Here is a 20,165-nt window from a genome sequence, read left to right on the forward strand (position 1 = left end):
GGGATGAATTGGCTGCAGCAGGTTGAGCTGAGTCAGTAGAACCAGGCTGGGCACGGTAAGCCCCAGCAGGCCGATGTGAGGCCAGAGACTGTGGCCTCCGAGGAGCGGGTCGAGCTTGAGGCTTGTCCCAGGCAGAAAAAGGCAGAGGTATCAACTTGACCTTCCCAGGAGGAGGCCGCTCATACTGGGCTGGAGACGGACACTCTGTTTCAGCACTGCTGTCTGGTTTCTGGGCTTGGACTTGCGTTTTCTCAGGACCCTTCCCCTCACGTGGGGTATGCCGCCATGGCTGGATAGCTGGGGGTGGCTGGGGGTCTTTGGGGTTGCTTGACTTTCCCAAGAGCCGACAGGAAGAGAGCCCAGTTTTCGTCTCATTCTTCTTCCCCAGCGCATGAAGAACCTTCACAGACTCCAGCATGCGCACGCCAAGGGAGGTTCGAGGCTTTTGAAAGCTCTGTTGGAGAAGCTCAGTTTGGTGTTCCTTTCGCTTCGTGTGGGGGATTGCTGGCTTCTCTTCTGCCTTGACTTTGTTCCCTGACTGCTTGTTCTCCTCAGCCTTGTTTCTCCCTCTGGTCCTTTTGGTCTTTTCCTGCCCGTGGCTCTTAGTTTTGCTGATCTTTCTGGATGCAGCTTTCTGAGGTTTGCCTTGAGAGTGCTTGGCCGTGTTCACAGGAGCCCTGTCACTGACTGCAGCGTGGCATGTAACCACTTCTCCCCCTAACAGGCACTCTGGATTCTTTGGCTGGATTTTGGCCTTGGGAGCGCCACTGATAGGCTCAGAGGCTTTCTGTTTGTTCTTCCTGGGTTGATCAGAGGGAACCTTTATGACACTTGGCTTTTCCTGCACCTGATTCACCTTAATGGCTCTGGTGTCTTTAGCTTTGATCACGTTGGGACCTTGGGATTGATCAAGATCTTTCAAAGGATTAAAGAGCTGGGGAAGGTGAATATCCTCCGCCAGTGTAGTAATGTCTGCAAGACCACTGCTAGGTTCAATCCCATTTTCAAGTGTCCCTAGGTCCTGACGACTCCGGCTGTTCTCTCCCAGATCAGCATTTTCAGAACCAGGCTGCTCCTCTTGGCTGAGGGGATCGGTGCAGGCCAGCGGCTGGTGAATATCAGGGATTCCTAAAGGGAGTAGTGGAGGATCTTGGTTCTCTGTTGGGATCTGGTAGGCATCCAGAGGCTTTGAAAGCTTGGTTTTGATATCATCCACGTGCTTACTCTCTATTTGTCCCTGGCTTGGAGCTGGAGGCAGGGCCAGGAGACGCCTGGCACTCTGGACTGGAGCTGTCACTGAAATGTCCCCAAGTTCAGATGGTGGGTTACTCTCAAGTATGTGGCTGTTTCTGCTACTGCAGGACTTGGGGAGTTCTTGACTTTGTGTCACACAAAACGTCTGGCTTGGAGGTTGCAATCCCAGGGAATTTTTCATCACCAGGGGGGAGGTCTCCATCCCTACAAAGGGATCAAGGGAGAAGTCAGTCCCTGGTAAGTGAGATGCTCCCCCTAAACACCAACACAGCAGTCGTGTACCTTTCAAGGGGTTCAGGGGCAAGATGGGCAAGGCATTTCTACTAACTCTTCTTAAGGATCACGGACAGTGCCCTATGCTACGAGGTAAGCGGTGACTGTTGTAATTCTTACTGGTGAGCCTTTCCTGTCGCTGATTCTCGGCTCGCTTTGTATTTCATAGGACTGTTTATAAGTCGAATACAAAATGAGTCTTATTTTTAAAAACCTGAAATGTTTTACAAAGCCTAGCATTCTCATATAGGGTCCTTTCCATTCTCCCCACTTTCCCGAGAGGCCAAGAACACGTCACACCATGAACTAGGAGAGGGGGTAGAGCCCTTTCTGATGAAATACATCAACAAAGACAGAGTCTTAGCCTGCTTGCTCTCTGGACAGGATCTCGGACCACAAGGTCTTCAATCCTGGTATAAATGAAGGAAGTGAGGACAGTTCAACTGGCACTCTCATAACAAGAGTTCTGAAACACCTTCCGAAGAGACTATAGCAGTAGATGAGGGAAGGGAGTGCTACAGTGTGGCAGTACAGGGGGAACGATCGGCTACAGCAGTGAAAAGTGTGGTACCGATTGGTGTGCTCTCGGGGTTCTTGTACATGTAGCATAGATGACCTCTACAGTGGCCCTCCCACCTTCCCACCTGCATTAGGTGTTCTTTTTTTTGTAATTTATGTTTATGTATTTATTTACTGTTTGAACTTATTTATTCTACGTATTTATTTTTTTGGCTGCACTGGGTCTCTCATTGCTGTGCACGGGCTTTCTCTAGTTGGCGGCTAGCGGGGGCTACTCTTGGTTGCGGTGTGCGGGCTTCTCATCGCGGTGGCTTCTCTTTGTTGCGGAGCATGGGCTGTAGGCACGTGGGCTTCGGTAGTTGAGGCTCACGGGCTCTAGAATGCAGGCTCCGTCGTTGTGGCACATGCGCTTAGTTGCTGCACGGCATGTGGGATCTTCGCAGACCAGGGCTCGAACCCGTGTCCCCCGCATTGCATTGGCAGGCGGATTCTTAACCACGGCGCCACCAGGGAAGCCCTAGGTGTTCTCATAGAGAGTCTAAAAACAGAGGGCACTGAGCGAAGGTAGTGGTTATTAAAGGCTCAGGATCTAAATTCTACCTGCCTCTACACCCCTTCCCAGCTGTCGATTTGACCCCATTTTTGAGTGCCGACCTCATTCTTCAACTTTCTCTGGCGTTTGTTATACTCACCTTGAAAACTTGTTTCTGTGATGCGTTGAGCAGACACAGGGTGGCAGACTGCAGAGGTGGAAGCTGGTGGTCGGATATTTGTGGGCTGAATCTCCTTCAGTCCCATTCCCATTTCTGGTTGCCCAGAGGCCCGACTTCCTGTGTATGACGCCGAGCCGTAGGATTGCGGGCAGGAGCCAAGTTCTCCATACAGTAAAGACCCCAGTGTGCCTTGGTTATAGTAATATACCTGGCTCCCTTCCTGGCAGGGAAGTGGCAGGCGGCTCTGCCCCTGATTTGGAATCTGAGATGGTGTTCCCTGAGCAAGGCTGGCAGAAAGCGATGGATGTAGAGGGACCATGTTCTTGGCGTCTGAAGTTTTATCATACTGGGCTGCCAGAAACATGGAGGAGGCAGCTGTGTGGCGGTCAGTGAGTGCCAGAGTAAAGTCTCCGAGTGAAGAAGAATTCTTTTCAGTGCTTGCTGTGATGTCCCACTCAAGAACACCTGGATAGGAAGCAGCTGAAGTGGAGATCTGGCTGTGGTCAGTAACTCCAGATAACATAGTCGTGCTAGAATGTTGGTAAAGGTAGGCACTACCCATGAGTGTCTGGAAAGGGGTACCGGTAGCCGATGCCGAACTGACGGCAGGGGCAGAGACTCTGGAGAAGTTGCAGACACTTCGTGTTAGGGAAGTTGCATTGCTCACCACAGGAGGAGAATGCTGCAGAGAATTTAGAGTTCCAAGTAGAGATGGATGTTGGAAATTTTCTGTAAGAACAAGAGGGTCATGAAAAACTCAGGGAGGTTGAGAAATTCTCACTACGTTTGAGGAACGGCATCATCTGAAGGTTCTTGCTATCAGGACACCTCTACTATCACTACTTCCTGAGAAACCCAAAATCAGACAGTTAATGATGGCTGTAAGGACTGAGCAGTTTTCCACTCTTCTCTATTAACTGCCTGTGCTCCCATCTTGGGCACAGACGGGCAGAAGAGCCAAGTGGTGTGGTTCAGAGATTGTTCTCTAGGCTGGAAGCAACCTTCTCCCTGCCCTGTCTTTCCCTTCAGCCTGCACTCGTATTGACTTCTATGCTATTTCCTAGACTGGAAGCATTTTAGAACTAGGAGGCCCTTAGAGAACTTCGATGTTCTCAGTCTCATTTCGTGAGTAAGGAAACTGAGGCTCAGAGAGGTCGGGTTGACTTGTTCAAGTTCTCTCATTATGTTAGTATCATTACCAGGTTTCAGAACCTAAGTATCCTGACTTCCTTGCCAGGACTCCACTCTGAGCATGATACTGCCAGAAAGCAGGAGAAATAGAACTTATAATATAGGCATTTTTTTTGTCCATTAGAAAACAGTACGGCTATTACCATGGTCGTCTTCAGTGTCTCCCTTTGCTTGTGCAGTTCCCACGCTATTACCTAGAGGTGACGTACAGCTCAGTCCAACTGGTGAATTGAAAGAGTCATTTTTGCCCTCTTCAAGCCTGGTTTCTCATCCTACCTCAAAATGATTACCCGAAAGTGGATTTCTTAAGTGCTTTTGGAAAGGGAAAAGTTATCTGATTACTTCAGATTCCTCACCTATAAAGTGGTTATAACACCACCACCAATAATAATAGCAGTAATAATTAATAGATGAATAAGCTGATCTATTGCGTATGATTTATATGGAGGAAGATACAATAAGTTCTAGAAAGACAAAGAAAAATCATGACAAGCATATTACGTTAACGAAAAAGAAATCCATAGATATTAATGAAAACTGGGGTATGTGGCAAGTATCGAAGCCTAATGAATTTACTAACAAATGGCATTCTGTACTATCCATGCAATATTATGAAAGTGAATTTTGCCCACTCTATTTTAGTGAATACTATTAACCAGAAAACACGATGGAGGTGATAGAGGTGAATGAATTCCTAGCCAATGCATACAGACAGAGAAGGTATGTCAGTAAAAAATGCATAACAAGCAACAGAATGCAATAAATGTGCATGTATAGGTAGCCACAACACATATAGACAAGTATTTCAATGAAAACCGGTACGAAGCAGACAGCAAAATAATAAGTGTAAAAGAGTTTCATTATTGTGCTCCTTCATATTTTTACCCAGCAAGTAAGAGGTATTAAGCCTAGGAGAAATATATATTTCAATGAATATAGCTTATATAATAAGCAGAAAGGAAGCTTAAAATGTATCAGGAAGGTTTTTGGATTTATCCTAGAACTTAGATTAGAATCATCTTCAGCATCCAAGAAGATGGCATCCCAAAACCTCAAAAAACCATCATGCCTAGAATCCAATTAAAAAAGATTTTCAAATGTAAGAAAATCCACAGGACTCCACAATATGGTTTTCGATAAACGTGGATGTTTGTTTGTTTTGTTTCTTTGGCCGCGCCGCGTGGCCCTGGCCGTGAAAGCACCGAGTCCTAAGCACTGGACCGCCAGGGAATTCCCTAAGTGGGGGGGGGGAATTAGAGATGTGGGGCTTGACTTTTTCTTCTTCTTCTTCGGTAGCTAAGCTCTACAAGCGAACGATGGCTGTTGATCAATGTGCTCTCTGTGTTAGGAAGGAAATAACTGTAAAAATGAAAAGCAGCCTTGCCTTAGAACCTACATATCACACCAAGGAAAATAGTCCTTCTGATTCAATTTAGAAGATATCACTTAAAATGTTGAATTGGTGAAATGTCTACCTAGTTTAAAAATTAGAAAGAATAAAACACTGAAAAGCAGCCCCCTAGATAACCACTGTGGTTGCTTGTTTATAGGAGGCATCATTTCTAAAACGTATTTCTAAAATGTTTATATTCAAAACTGTCAAGTGGCCAACTGTATTCAGAGAGGCAATAAAAGAAAGAAAACGGAGTATGACTTTTCTGATAAGCTGCCTTTCCTGGTGATCCCCTGTTCTGGCCTTACTTTCCTTCTTAGTCTGTTAATGTAAGGGTTTGCTACCATCAACTTGGTTTTGCCCTGCTCTGAGCAGGTTTCCCTCTGTGCTGTTTCTGCTTTAATTGAAAATCTTTGGTTCCCATCAGCATTCCATTGCAAACTCCGTTTTTCTTGAGAGCTCCTCTATGCTTTCCCTCTTCATTCTTACATTTTCTCCCATCTCTTGGTGCCTGTTGGCCTGTGCTAATGAAAACCATCCTAAACTTCCTTACGCTCGACTCTGTGCCTCCCTGTAGAGCCCAGTACTCTCCATCCTCTCTCCCTATTCTCTCTTTTCAACTAGTCGAAATCCTAGTGGAGGGAGACCATTAGAGATGAAACATCTTGGTATATATTGCTAGTTTTCTATGTCCCCTGGCTTTTCTATGTTTCTGTTGAAACACTCTTGAGAAGTGTCTGATTTCGTTTTCTACATGGGTACCCTTTAAGGCTCAATACTGGAAAAGAAGGGGATCAGAGTGATCAACCCAACGTGGTATCCTAACGTAACAGTTAAGGAAAGCAACAGGCTTTGTGAGACAGCCAGTGATTTGTCCAAAGTCACACAGATAGTAAACGTCAAAGTCAAAACTGAAATTAGGCCTCCAGACTTGTAGTTCAATACTTTCCCTCATTATTCCATGCTATTTTGAATCTCCTACTTACTCAATTTAGGGGCAAAAGAAATCGAACGCAAAACTTTCCAAAGTTTCTTTTCTTACCTGACATGGTCAGAGAAGAGGAAGCATCCACTGCAGGTACAAGGGATGAGGAGACAACACTAGAGGATGTCCGAGTGGCTGCAGCTGAACGGCGCACGTGTCCAGTACAGAGGTCACTGGTTACTGGTCCAAACAGCTCCACGGAAACCCCAAGACTCTACCAAGTGGTAGTAGGTTTGGTAGGAGAGTGATGTCACAAAGCAGGCAGTTGAAAGGTATGAGAGAGCCAATAGGGAGGTCCGATCCCCAACAGGAAGGCGGGCTTGGGTGAAGAGAGTGTAGGAGAGCTAAAACAACACCTGAGTTTCTGAGCTCTGGGGAGGAAATCCTAGAAGACAGATTTACCTCCCCCAGGCTCTTCCATTAGGGAAATCATTGCCACATTTCTTACAGACGTTCATTAATACACTGAACTAAGAGTTACTTATATTCTACAGAGTATTCTATTTTATGTATCATATACTTAGAGCTATATAGATCTTCTTTAATTAATAATCCTTAGGAAGGAAAGAGCCATCTAGTTTGAACTATTACAGTTGTTCTGAAATCATATGTGTCTAATGAGTGAACTGATAGCAGCTTTTAAGGAGCCAAAGTAGGGATTAAGAAGCTCTCTTTGTAACTTGGTTCAAGAGTAGGGTGAAGTTTCTTGAGTGTACCTTGTGGAGAATGTTGTGGTCCAAGGCTCTTCTCTTTTAGTTTCTTCTCCTTGACTCCTACCTTCCTTGGGCTGGGCTAGGCTGGGGGCCAGGTTGGACTTGCGACTTAACGTTTCTCTTCCGCTTTCTCTTTTTTTTTTTTCTTCCATTATGGGCATTGCTTCGAGGACAAGCCTTGATCTTGCATTGGACGTTACTTCCTGTCACCTTCCAGCAGCAGGAGTCTTCTTTTCAGTGCTTGATGCTTCACGAAATAGACTCTGCCCGTTGGCAGCAAATACCAGAGAGCTAGGAGACAGAGCTGGTTGCAGACCTTTCCTCTTCCAGCCTTTGGTTGCAATTGTTTGGCCCATAATTTGCTAGCTCTAGTTCCTTGGGCCACACAGGTATCCTGCCATCTCCAGCTCTTGTTATATGTGAGAGACATTCTGAACACTGTCCCTTTTTCTTTGCACAGAAGTATATACAGTGTGGCAGTTACTGTAATCTCCTCCGCCTTGCAAACAGCCACTCTAGAATCTTGGACCTCTAGGACTCTCTGTCTTGCATGCTTGGGGGCAAGGCCAAGCAAAATGAAGAGGAGAATAATTAGAGAAAGAGGAGGACGTTGGTGGAGAATTGGGAGCAGGTAAGGTGAAAGGGCACAGGAGAAAAGAGATGCATGTAGACTTTTTGGTTTCTGTGGGAAACAGGTTGACACACTTGGGCCTCATTTGGTATTAACAGAACAGAGAGTTAAAGATCTAAGTAGCTAGATAGTGTGCAGCAACTGCCATGAAGTCTGTACACTGAAGAGAACAGTCTCACATCTAGTTTTCATTTTGTTTTATGTCATAGTACCTTATTTATAGCATTCACTGGTGTGTTTGTAGAATACAGATGTTTTCAAATGCTCTGGTTTTGTCTACATGGTTATCTCCTTGTCCTGTTTGTAAGGAATCCAACATTGTAAGACATATTGCATGTTTTTCTCTTGACGATTGTTGACCTTGAAGCGTCATGAACTAACTTGAGCTGTTGGATTCTGTGGAGAAACGTTCAAAAGGGTCTGTGAAAAAGGCACTGTGGTGAGTCGCATTATGCACCCGAGCGTAAGGAGCAAGATATCTGCCACCAGCCCAGCTTGGCCTGGATTGCCTCTGTTTTAGTTCCCCTGGTTAGTGCTTTTCTCCCTAACCACTCTTGTGACTGTGATAATGTGAGTAAGGGCGGAGTTGCTAATGATCTATGTGTGAGGTAAGCTGGTTTGAGGGAGGAAATCTATGGACCTAGTCATTTTCCTTGGTGGTAAGCTTTCAGGGGTGCAGAGATGGATCTTCCTGGGGCCTTTTCTGGTCCCAGGAAGATATCGCATAGATGGGACCTCCCAAGACACACATTGAATCTTTAGGCCTGTTTTTCCTATTATGAGGTACGAACGAGTTTCTTCACTGATGGGGATGATGCTTATCTGAGAAGAAATTGTGAAAGGTGGTGTAGTGTAGAGGTGTGGCTTAAGCTTTTAAGTTTTCCTCCAGGTTTTTCCCCTAAGCTTCCTACTTCGGACGGCCTACTTACATGATACTAGTAGGTGATGTCCGGCTAACAGCTTCCTAAATATACCTGCAAGCCAGATCAGTGTCTCTTTTCTCTGTATTCCCATGGAAATCAAGAGTCCCGCCGAATTTTCCATCGAAACAGTTGATTTGTGTTGTCTCTAGGAATTCTAAAGGGCGTACCGTTGCTTCCTAACCGGTGTCATTTGGGAGATCCGCCTCTGTACGTTCAAATGATTAATTTTGAGACTTTGCTCATGTGTGCAGTAAACCCTTGAATTCCCTAAGACCTTCCTTTCCTCCATCTCCTACCCCATTAAGCCCGCTTCAGTTCATCTCCTGAATTTCTTTGGAATCTGTCAGCCAGCTCTTCCTCAACTTCCTAATACTGAACTTGCCTGTCTGTTGCGATTAGGTCCTAACTGGTGTCCATATATCTTGTTTCCTTCCAATCCACTCTTCACACAAGAGACCTTGAAAGCAAGTTGGAACGTTGCTCATAAACATCGCTCACAAGCATTGTTTTGAGAATAGAAAACACACTGTTGGCCTTTAAGACTCTGCGTGGTCTAGAATCCTCTCTGCTTCTCTAGTCCCATCTTGTGCCACTTTTGCCCTCACTTTCTATGCTTCAGATACACTGAATTAACCTTAGTTCTCACTCATCTGACAGAAGTCAGTTCAGATACTATTTTTCACTGTGATTCCTAGCATTAAGGAATTTGATTATCAGGTTTTGTATGAGGACTATTTCATCAGGGGTACAGAAGTTCTGGCCATCTCTGGTTTTGGATATCCCTTATTTGTTGAGACCTTTGCGTTGTTTGGTTGCCTTTTGTCTGTTTTCCAGATGGGAAAACAGGAACAAGGGAAGTATAGGTTATTACTAGGTGGGGTTGAACAAGTGGAGCAGCAAACTGCAAAGCAGAAAGAAGAGGGACGTACTATAGAGGGATATGACTTCCATTCTCAAGGCGCCTGCATCCTGTGCAGGGAGACAGCCTAACATAAAATGTGCCTAACAACAAATATATTGACTTCTTACTAAAAATCTCCAGTTCATAGAACCGAGGGGTTTGTACCTTCTCCTTTAAAAGTGATAGTCCTGGGACTTCCCCGGTGGTCCCGTGGTGAAGACTCTGCGCTTCCAATGCAGCAGGCGTGGGTTCAATCCCTGGTTGGGGAGCTAAGATCCCACATGCTGCGCAGCCAAAGAAATTTTTGTCGAACGTTATACTCCTGTATTGTTGGCTTTAGTGGTTTAGATTTTGTTGTACTGTTAAGAAGATTTCAGTTTATTTACCGGGAACAAACAACACATAATGTAAAAATAGTTTCCCAGAAACGATTTCCATCATTCTCTTCTTCCCTTTCTCCCGCAGACTGGTGTTTCACCTTGACAAGTTCTCTGTCATTCCATAGGAAAGCTGTCTGGCTTGGAGGTTGCAATCCCAGGGAATTTTTCATCAGCGGGGAAGTCTCCATCACTACAGAGGAATCAAGGGAGAAGTCAGTCCCTGGTAAGTGAGATGCTCCCCCTAAACACCAACACAGCAGTCGTGTACCTTTCAAGGGGTTCAGGGGCAAGATGGGCAAGGCATTTCTACTAACTCTTCTTAAGGATCACGGACAGTGCCCTATGCTACGAGGTAAGCGGTGACTGCTGTAGTTCTTACTGGTGATCCTTTCCTGTCACTGATTCTCCGCCTTCTTTGTATTTCATAGGACTGTTGTCAGTCCAATACAAAATGAGTCTTATTTTTAAAAACCTGAAATGTTTTACAGAGCCTAGCATTCTCATATAGGGTCCTTTCCATTCTCCCCACTTTCCCGAGAGGCCAAGAACACTTCACACCATGAACTAGGAGAGGGGGTAGAGCCCTTTCTGATGAAATGCATCAACAAAGACAGAGCCTTAGCCTGCTTGCTCTCTGGACAGGATCTCGGACCACAAGGTCTTCAATCCTGGTATAAATGAAGGAAGTGAGGACAGTTCAACTGGCACTCTGATAACAAGAGTTCGGAAACACCTTCCAAAGAGACTATAGCAGTAGATGAGGGAAGGGAGTGCTACAGTGTGGCAGTACAGGGGGAATGATCGGCTACAGCAGTGAAAAGTGTGGTACCGATTGGTGTGCTCTCGGGGTTCTTGTACATGTAGCATAGATGACCTCTACAGTGGCCCTCCCACCTTCCCACCTGCATTAGGTGTTCTTTTTTTTTGTAATTTATGTTTATGTATTTATTTACTGTTTGAACTTATTTATTCTACGTATTTATTTTTTTGGCTGCACTGGGTCTCTCATTGCTGTGCACGGGCTTTCTCTAGTTGGCGGCTAGCGGGGGCTACTCTCGGTTGCGGTGTGCGGGCTTCTCATCGCGGTGGCTTCTCTTGTTGCGGAGCATGGGCTGTAGGCACGTGGGCTTCGGTAGTTGAGGCTCACGGGCTCTAGAATGCAGGCTCCGTCGTTGTGGCACATGCGCTTAGTTGCTGCACGGCATGTGGGATCTTCGCAGACCAGGGCTCGAACCCGTGTCCCCTGCATTGGCAGGCGCCACCAGGGAAGCCCTAGGTGTTCTCATATAGAGTCTAAAAACAGAGAGCACTGAGAGAAGGTAGTGGTTATTAAAGGCTCAGGATCTAAATTCTACCTGTCTCTACACCCCTTCCCAGCTGTCGATTTGACCCCATTTTTGAATGCTGACCTCATTGTTCAACTTTTCTCTGCCGTCTGTATACTCACCTTGAAAACTTGTTTCTGTGATGCGTTGAGCAGACACAGGGTGGCAGACTGCAGAGGTGGAAGCTGGTGGTCGGATATTTGTGGGCTGAATCTCCTTCAGTCCCATTCCCATTTCTGGTTGCCCAGAGGCCCTACTTCCTGTGTGTGACGCCGAGCCGTAGGATTGCGGGCAGGAGCCAAGTTCTCCATACAGTAAAGACCCCAGTGTGCCTTGGTTATAGTAATATACCTGGCTTCCTTCCTGGCAGGGAAGTGACAGGCGGCTATGCCCCTGCTTTGTTCGTGGGCCTCCTGATCCAGCAGTTCCCTTGGCTCTGCCCCTGTCGTCAGCTGCCCCTAGGATAACTCTGAGCCCTAGCCACTTCTCTGGTAGATTTCCCTATTCCCCCACTACAGTCACACCTGAATAAGGCAACTCAGACCTTTCAGAGATGTGTCCTGAACCTCTTGTTTTCTGAAATACCTATCTGGTGGTTGTGAGACTTAAGGCCAGCGTCCCCGAGAGACTTTTTCTATTTCTCCTAGTAAACCTAGACTCATCTTCTGTCACCTTCAACTCTACTCCAATTGTGTTCTTTCAACCCAGACCTCTGACCCTGCTTTTTACTTCTGCCATTTCATCCTCGCTCCTGCTTCCTTTCCTAAATCCATACGTCTCTTTTGGCCTTCCTAGCCCTGGGCCAAGTTCCTTCCTCTTTGCTCAGTTTTTACCCCTTTCCTTCATTCTCCCATCCAACTTTCAGTCCTTCCTTTCTCACGCCCCAGTTAGCAGCATCTGAAAATTCGAAAGGTTTGTTACTCGTCTATTAATTGTATTCCATTTACTTATTCAGTTCTATACCTGTCTTACCTGTGTATGGAAGAACAGCTGGTAGCCAAGGTGGCACCAAGAATCCTAGCAGCTCTCACTTGACGTATCCGTAGTAGTCGGCAATTTCCATTTCGTTTTCCCTCTCGGTGAAAAATTGCAGCTTGCCCGAAGAGGTGTATCTGGCAGCATTCTCCCGTTGTTGTTGAGCCCGCCTCTTCATGGCCTCTCGCTCTGGCCTCTGCTCTTGTTCGATGGGCTTTGACATGACTGGCTCAGGCACGTTGGGTTCCCTCCATGGAACTCGTTGCTTGCTGAAGTCTTGGAGTAGAAATTGGGTTTGGAGCTTGGGTGGGGACTGGCGCTTATTCACAGCAGGGGGAACAGGCTCCCGCTGGAGAGGAGCGCCAGATGAAGTTTTGGAGGGTGCAGGCCTAGGAGCAGCAGACTGAGGGACACGAGGCTGGGTATGGTTGGTCCAAGCCGGTTGGGTTGGGTTGGTCACAGTTGGCTGAGCTGGTTTGGCGGGGCCTGGCAAAGAGGCAGGAGCTGGCTGGGATGAATTGGCTGCAGCAGGTTGAGCTGAGTCAGTAGAACCAGGCTGGGCACGGTAAGCCCCAGCAGGCCGATGTGAGGCCAGAGACTGTGGCCTCCGAGGAGCGGGTCGAGCTTGAGGCTTGTCCCAGGCAGAAAAAGGCAGAGGTATCAACTTGACCTTCCCAGGAGGAGGCCGCTCATACTGGGCTGGAGACGGACACTCTGTTTCAGCACTGCTGTCTGGTTTCTGGGCTTGGACTTGCGTTTTCTCAGGACCCTTCCCCTCACGTGGGGTATGCCGCCATGGCTGGATAGCTGGGGGTGGCTGGGGGTCTTTGGGGTTGCTTGACTTTCCCAAGAGCCGACAGGAAGAGAGCCCAGTTTTCGTCTCATTCTTCTTCCCCAGCGCATGAAGAACCTTCACAGACTCCAGCATGCGCACGCCAAGGGAGGTTCGAGGCTTTTGAAAGCTCTGTTGGAGAAGCTCAGTTTGGTGTTCCTTTCGCTTCGTGTGGGGGATTGCTGGCTTCTCTTCTGTCTTGACTTTGTTCCCTGACTGCTTGTTCTCCTCAGCCTTGTTTCTCCCTCTGGTCCTTTTGGTCTTTTCCTGCCCGTGGCTCTTAGTTTTGCTGATCTTTCTGGATGCAGCTTTCTGAGGTTTGCCTTGAGAGTGCTTGGCCGTGTTCACAGGAGCCCTGTCACTGACTGCAGCGTGGCATATAACCACTTCTCCCCCTAACAGGCACTCTGGATTCTTTGGCTGGATTTTGGCCTTGGGAGCGCCACTGATAGGCTCAGAGGCTTTCTGTTTGTTCTTCCTGGGTTGATCAGAGGGAACCTTTATGACACTTGGCTTTTCCTGCACCTGATTCACCTTAATGGCTCTGGTGTCTTTAGCTTTGATCACGTTGGGACCTTGGGATTGATCAAGATCTTTCAAAGGATTAAAGAGCTGGGGAAGGTGAATATCCTCCGCCAGTGTAGTAATGTCTGCAAGACCACTGCTAGGTTCAATCCCATTTTCAAGTGTCCCTAGGTCCTGACGACTCCGGCTGTTCTCTCCCAGATCAGCATTTTCAGAACCAGGCTGCTCCTCTTGGCTGAGGGGATCGGTGCAGGCCAGCGGCTGGTGAATATCAGGGATTCCTAAAGGGAGTAGTGGAGGATCTTGGTTCTCTGTTGGGATCTGGTAGGCATCCAGAGGCTTTGAAAGCTTGGTTTTGATATCATCCACGTGCTTACTCTCTATTTGTCCCTGGCTTGGAGCTGGAGGCAGGGCCAGGAGACGCCTGGCACTCTGGACTGGAGCTGTCACTGAAATGTCCCCAAGTTCAGATGGTGGGTTACTCTCAAGTATGTGGCTGTTTCTGCTACTGCAGGACTTGGGGAGTTCTTGACTTTGTGTCACACAAAACGTCTGGCTTGGAGGTTGCAATCCCAGGGAATTTTTCATCACCAGGGGGGAGGTCTCCATCCCTACAAAGGGATCAAGGGAGAAGTCAGTCCCTGGTAAGTGAGATGCTCCCCCTAAACACCAACACAGCAGTCATGTACCTTTCAAGGGGTTCAGGGGCAAGATGGGCAAGGCATTTCTACTAACTCTTCTTAAGGATCACGGACAGTGCCGTATGCTACGAGGTAAGCGGTGACTGTTGTAATTCTTACTGGTGAGCCTTTCCTGTCACTGATTCTCGGCTCGCTTTGTATTTCATAGGACTGTTATAAGTCCAATACAAAATGAGTCTTATTTTTAAAAACCTGAAATGTTTTACAAAGCCTAGCATTCTCATATAGGGTCCTTTCCATTCTCCCCACTTTCCCGAGAGGCCAAGAACACGTCACACCATGAACTAGGAGAGGGGGTAGAGCCCTTGCTGATGAAACACATCAACAAAGACAGAGTCTTAGCCTGCTTGCTCTCTGGACAGGATCTCGGACCACAAGGTCTTCAATCCTGGTATAAATGAAGGAAGTGAGGACAGTTCAACTGGCACTCACATAACAAGAGTTCTGAAACACCTTCCGAAGAGACTATAGCAGTAGATGAGGGAAGGGAGTGCTACAGTGTGGCAGTACAGGGGGAACGATCGGCTACAGCAGTGAAAAGTGTGGTACCGATTGGTGTGCTCTCGGCGTTCTTGTACATGTAGCATAGATGACCTCTACAGTGGCCCTCCCACCTTCCCACCTGCATTAGGTGTTCTTTTTTTTGTAATTTATGTTTATGTATTTATTTACTGTTTGAACTTATTTATTCTACGTATTTATTTTTTTGGCTGCACTGGGTCTCTCATTGCTGTGCACGGGCTTTCTCTAGTTGGCGGCTAGCGGGGGCTACTCTCGGTTGCGGTGTGCGGGCTTCTCATCGCGGTGGCTTCTCTTGTTGCGGAGCATGGGCTGTAGGCACGTGGGCTTCGGTAGTTGAGGCTCACGGGCTCTAGAATGCAGGCTCCGTCGTTGTGGCACATGCGCTTAGTTGCTGCACGGCATGTGGGATCTTCGCAGACCAGGGCTCGAACCCGTGTCCCCCGCATTGCATTGGCAGGCGGATTCTTAACCACGGCGCCACCAGGGAAGCCCTAGGTGTTCTCATAGAGAGTCTAAAAACAGAGGGCACTGAGCGAAGGTAGTGGTTATTAAAGGCTCAGGATCTAAATTCTACCTGCCTCTACACCCCTTCCCAGCTGTCGATTTGACCCCATTTTTGAGTGCCGACCTCATTCTTCAACTTTCTCTGGCGTTTGTTATACTCACCTTGAAAACTTGTTTCTGTGATGCGTTGAGCAGACACAGGGTGGCAGACTGCAGAGGTGGAAGCTGGTGGTCGGATATTTGTGGGCTGAATCTCCTTCAGTCCCATTCCCATTTCTGGTTGCCCAGAGGCCCGACTTCCTGTGTATGACGCCGAGCCGTAGGATTGCGGGCAGGAGCCAAGTTCTCCATACAGTAAAGACCCCAGTGTGCCTTGGTTATAGTAATATACCTGGCTTCCGTCCTGGCAGGGAAGTGACAGGCGGCTCTGCCCCTGATTTGGAATCTGAGATGGTGTTCCCTGAGCAAGGCTGGCAGAAAGCGATGGATGTAGAGGGACCATGTTCTTGGCGTCTGAAGTTTTATCATACTGGGCTGCCAGAAACATGGAGGAGGCAGCTGTGTGGCGGTCAGTGAGTGCCAGAGTAAAGTCTCCGAGTGAAGAAGAATTCTTTTCAATGCTTGCTGTGATGTCCCACTCAAGAACACCTGGATAGGAAGCAGCTGAAGTGGAGATCTGGCTGTGGTCAGTAACTCCAGATAACATAGTCGTGCTAGAATGTTGGTAAAGGTAGGCACTACCCATGAGTGTCTGGAAAGGGGTACCGGTAGCCGATGCCGAACTGACGGCAGGGGCAGAGACTCTGGAGAAGTTGCAGACACTTCGTGTTAGGGAAGTTGCATTGCTCACCACAGGAGGAGAATGCTGCAGAGAATTTAGAGTTCCAAGTAGAGATGGATGTTGGAAATTTTCTGTAAGAACAAGAGGGTCATGAAAAACTCAGGGAGGTTGAGAAATTCTCACTACGTTTGAGGAACGGCATCATCTGAAGGTTCTTGCTATCAGGACACCTCTACTATCACTACTTCCTGAGAAACCCAAAATCAGACAGTTAATGATGGCTGTAAGGACTGAGCAGTTTTCCACTCTTCTCTATTCACTGCCTGTGCTCCCATCTTGGGCACAGACGGGCAGAAGAGCCAAGTGGTGTGGTTCAGAGATTGTTCTCTAGGCTGGAAGCAACCTTCTCCCTGCCCTGTCTTTCCCTTCAGCCTGCACTCGTATTGACTTCTATGCTATTTCCTAGACTGGAAGCATTTTAGAACTAGGAGGCCCTTAGAGAACTTCGATGTTCTCAGTCTCATTTCGTGAGTAAGGAAACTGAGGCTCAGAGAGGTCGGGTTGACTTGTTCAAGTTCTCTCATTATGTTAGTATCATTACCAGGTTTCAGAACCTAAGTATCCTGACTTCCTTGCCAGGACTCCACTCTGAGCATGATACTGCCAGAAAGCAGGAGAAATAGAACTTATAATATAGGCATTTTTTTTGTCCATTAGAAAACAGTACGGCTGTTACCATTGTCGTCTTCAGTGTCTCCCTTTGCTTGTGCAGTTCCCACGCTATTACCTAGAGGTGACGTACAGCTCAGTCCAACTGGTGAATTGAAAGAGTCATTTTTGCCCTCTTCAAGCCTGGTTTCTCATCCTACCTCAAAATGATTACCCGAAAGTGGATTTCTTAAGTGCTTTTGGAAAGGGAAAAGTTATCTGATTACTTCAGATTCCTCACCTGTAAAGTGGTTATAACACCACCACCAATAATAATAGCAGTAATAATTAATAGATGAATAAGCTGATCTATTGCGTATGATTTATATGGAGGAAGATACAATAAGTTCTAGAAAGACAAAGAAAAATCATGACAAGCATATTACGTTAACGAAAAAGAAATCCATAGATATTAATGAAAACTGGGGTATGTGGCAAGTATCGAAGCCTAATGAATTTACTAACAAATGGCATTCTGTACCATCCATGCAATATTATGAAAGTGAATTTTGCCCACTCTATTTTAGTGAATACTATTAACCAGAAGACACGATGGAGGTGATAGAGGTGAATGAATTCCTAGCCAATGCATACAGACAGAGAAGGTATGTCAGTAAAAAATGCATAACAAGCAACAGAATGCAATAAATGTGCATGTATAGGTAGCCACAACACATATAGACAAGTATTTCAATGAAAACCGGTACGAAGCAGACAGCAAAATAATAAGTGTAAAAGAGTTTCATTATTGTGCTCCTTCATATTTTTACCCAGCAAGTAAGAGGTATTAAGCCTAGGAGAAATATATATTTCAATGAATATAGCTTATATAATAAGCAGAAAGGAAGCTTAAAATGTATCAGGAAGGTTTTTGGATTTATCCTAGAACTTAGATTAGAATCATCTTCAGCATCCAAGAAGATGGCATCCCAAAACCTCAAAAAACCATCATGCCTAGAATCCAATTAAAAAAGATTTTCAAATGTAAGAAAATCCACAGGACTCCACAATATGGTTTTCGATAAACGTGGATGTTTGTTTGTTTTGTTTCTTTGGCCGCGCCGCGTGGCCCTGGCCGTGAAAGCACCGAGTCCTAAGCACTGGACCGCCAGGGAATTCCCTAAGTGGGGGGGGGAATTAGAGATGTGGGGCTTGACTTTTTCTTCTTCTTCTTCGGTAGCTAAGCTCTACAAGCGAACGATGGCTGTTGATCAATGTGCTCTCTGTGTTAGGAAGGAAATAACTGTAAAAATGAAAAGCAGCCTTGCCTTAGAACCTACATATCACACCAAGGAAAATAGTCCTTCTGATTCAATTTAGAAGATATCACTTAAAATGTTGAATTGGTGAAATGTCTACCTAGTTTAAAAATTAGAAAGAATAAAACACTGAAAAGCAGCCCCCTAGATAACCACTGTGGTTGCTTGTTTATAGGAGGCATCATTTCTAAAACGTATTTCTAAAATGTTTATATTCAAAACTGTCAAGTGGCCAACTGTATTCAGAGAGGCAATAAAAGAAAGAAAACGGAGTATGACTTTTCTGATAAGCTGCCTTTCCTGGTGATCCCCTGTTCTGGCCTTACTTTCCTTCTTAGTCTGTTAATGTAAGGGTTTGCTACCATCAACTTGGTTTTGCCCTGCTCTGAGCAGGTTTCCCTCTGTGCTGTTTCTGCTTTAATTGAAAATCTTTGGTTCCCATCAGCATTCCATTGCAAACTCCGTTTTTCTTGAGAGCTCCTCTATGCTTTCCCTCTTCATTCTTACATTTTCTCCCATCTCTTGGTGCCTGTTGGCCTGTGCTAATGAAAACCATCCTAAACTTCCTTACGCTCGACTCTGTGCCTCCCTGTAGAGCCCAGTACTCTCCATCCTCTCTCCCTATTCTCTCTTTTCAACTAGTCGAAATCCTAGTGGAGGGAGACCATTAGAGATGAAACATCTTGGTATATATTGCTAGTTTTCTATGTCCCCTGGCTTTTCTATGTTTCTGTTGAAACACTCTTGAGAAGTGTCTGATTTCGTTTTCTACATGGGTACCCTTTAAGGCTCAATACTGGAAAAGAAGGGGATCAGAGTGATCAACCCAACGTGGTATCCTAACGTAACAGTTAAGGAAAGCAACAGGCTTTGTGAGACAGCCAGTGATTTGTCCAAAGTCACACAGATAGTAAACGTCAAAGTCAAAAGTGAAATTAGGTCTCCAGACGTGTAGTTCAATACTTTCCCTCATTATTCCATGCTATTTTGAATCTCCTACTCAATTTAGGGGCAAAAGAAATCGAACGCAAAACTTTCCAAAGTTTCTTTTCTTACCTGACATGGTCAGAGAAGAGGAAGCATCCACTGCAGGTACAAGGGATGAGGAGACAACACTAGAGGATGTCTGAGTGGCTGCAGCTGAACGGCGCACGTGTCCAGTACAGAGGTCACTGGTTACTGGTCCAAACAGCTCCACGGAAACCCCAAGACTCTACCAAGTGGTAGTAGGTTTGGTAGGAGAGTGATGTCACAAAGCAGGCAGTTGAAAGGTATGAGAGAGCCAATAGGGAGGTCCGATCCCCAACAGGAAGGCGGGCTTGGGTGAAGAGAGTGTAGGAGAGCTAAAACAACACCTGAGTTTCTGAGCTCTGGGGAGGAAATCCTAGAAGACAGATTTACCTCCCCCAGGCTCTTCCATTAGGGAAATCATTGCAACATTTCTTACAGACGTTCATTAATACACTGAACTAAGAGTTACTTATATTCTACAGAGTATTCTATTTTATGTATCATATACTTAGAGCTATATAGATCTTCTTTAATTAATAATCCTTAGGAAGGAAAGAGCCATCTAGTTTGAACTATTACAGTTGTTCTGAAATCATATGTGTCTAATGAGTGAACTGATAGCAGCTTTTAAGGAGCCAAAGTAGGGATTAAGAAGCTCTCTTTGTAACTTGGTTCAAGAGTAGGGTGAAGTTTGTTGAGTGTACCTTGTGGAGAATGTTGTGGTCCAAGGCTCTTCTCTTTTAGTTTCTTCTCCTTGACTCCTACCTTCCTTGGGCTGGGCTAGGCTGGGGGCCAGGTTGGACTTGCGACTTAACATTTCTCTTCCGCTTTCTCTTTTTTTTTTCTCTTCCATTATGGGCATTGCTTCGAGGACAAGCCTTGATCTTGCATTGGACGTTACTTCCTGTCACCTTCCAGCAGCAGGAGTCTTCTTTTCAGTGCTTGATGCTTCACGAAATAGACTCTGCCCGTTGGCAGCAAATACCAGAGAGCTAGGAGACAGAGCTGGTTGCAGACCTTTCCTCTTCCAGCCTTTGGTTGCAATTGTTTGGCCCATAATTTGCTAGCTCTAGTTCCTTGGGCCACACAGGTATCCTGCCATCTCCAGCTCTTGTTATATGTGAGAGGCATTCTGAACACTGTCCC

General features: G+C 46.2%; 2 protein-coding genes across 4 annotated transcripts in view; one reads left to right on the plus strand and one right to left on the minus strand.

Moving 5' to 3' along the window:
• LOC309622095 (uncharacterized protein) overlaps positions 1 to 20,165 on the plus strand; it is a 45,028-nt gene that overhangs the window by 11,125 nt on the left and 13,738 nt on the right. For all 3 annotated transcript variants that reach the window (XR_014240485.1, XR_014240486.1, XM_082409272.1), the window contains exon 3: positions 9,962 to 10,099. Coding sequence is in view for 1 of the 3 variants with exons in the window: in XM_082409272.1 (XP_082265398.1) it covers positions 9,962 to 10,099 (138 nt within the window). In the remaining 2 variants the exon portion in view is untranslated. The remainder of the gene's footprint in view (positions 1 to 9,961; positions 10,100 to 20,165) is intronic.
• Positions 12,229 to 19,152, minus strand: LOC309622093 (uncharacterized protein C2orf78-like; the record flags this gene model as incomplete). Its single annotated transcript, XM_082409271.1, has 3 exons — positions 12,229 to 14,144; positions 15,423 to 16,172; positions 19,065 to 19,152. Coding segments are annotated over 3 exons (2,754 nt in total), but the record flags the coding sequence as incomplete, so codon positions are not given.

This window comes from Balaenoptera borealis, assembly GCF_965194805.1.
Source record: "Balaenoptera borealis genome assembly, contig: HAP1_SCAFFOLD_1513, whole genome shotgun sequence".
Lineage (NCBI taxonomy): Eukaryota > Metazoa > Chordata > Mammalia > Artiodactyla > Balaenopteridae > Balaenoptera > Balaenoptera borealis.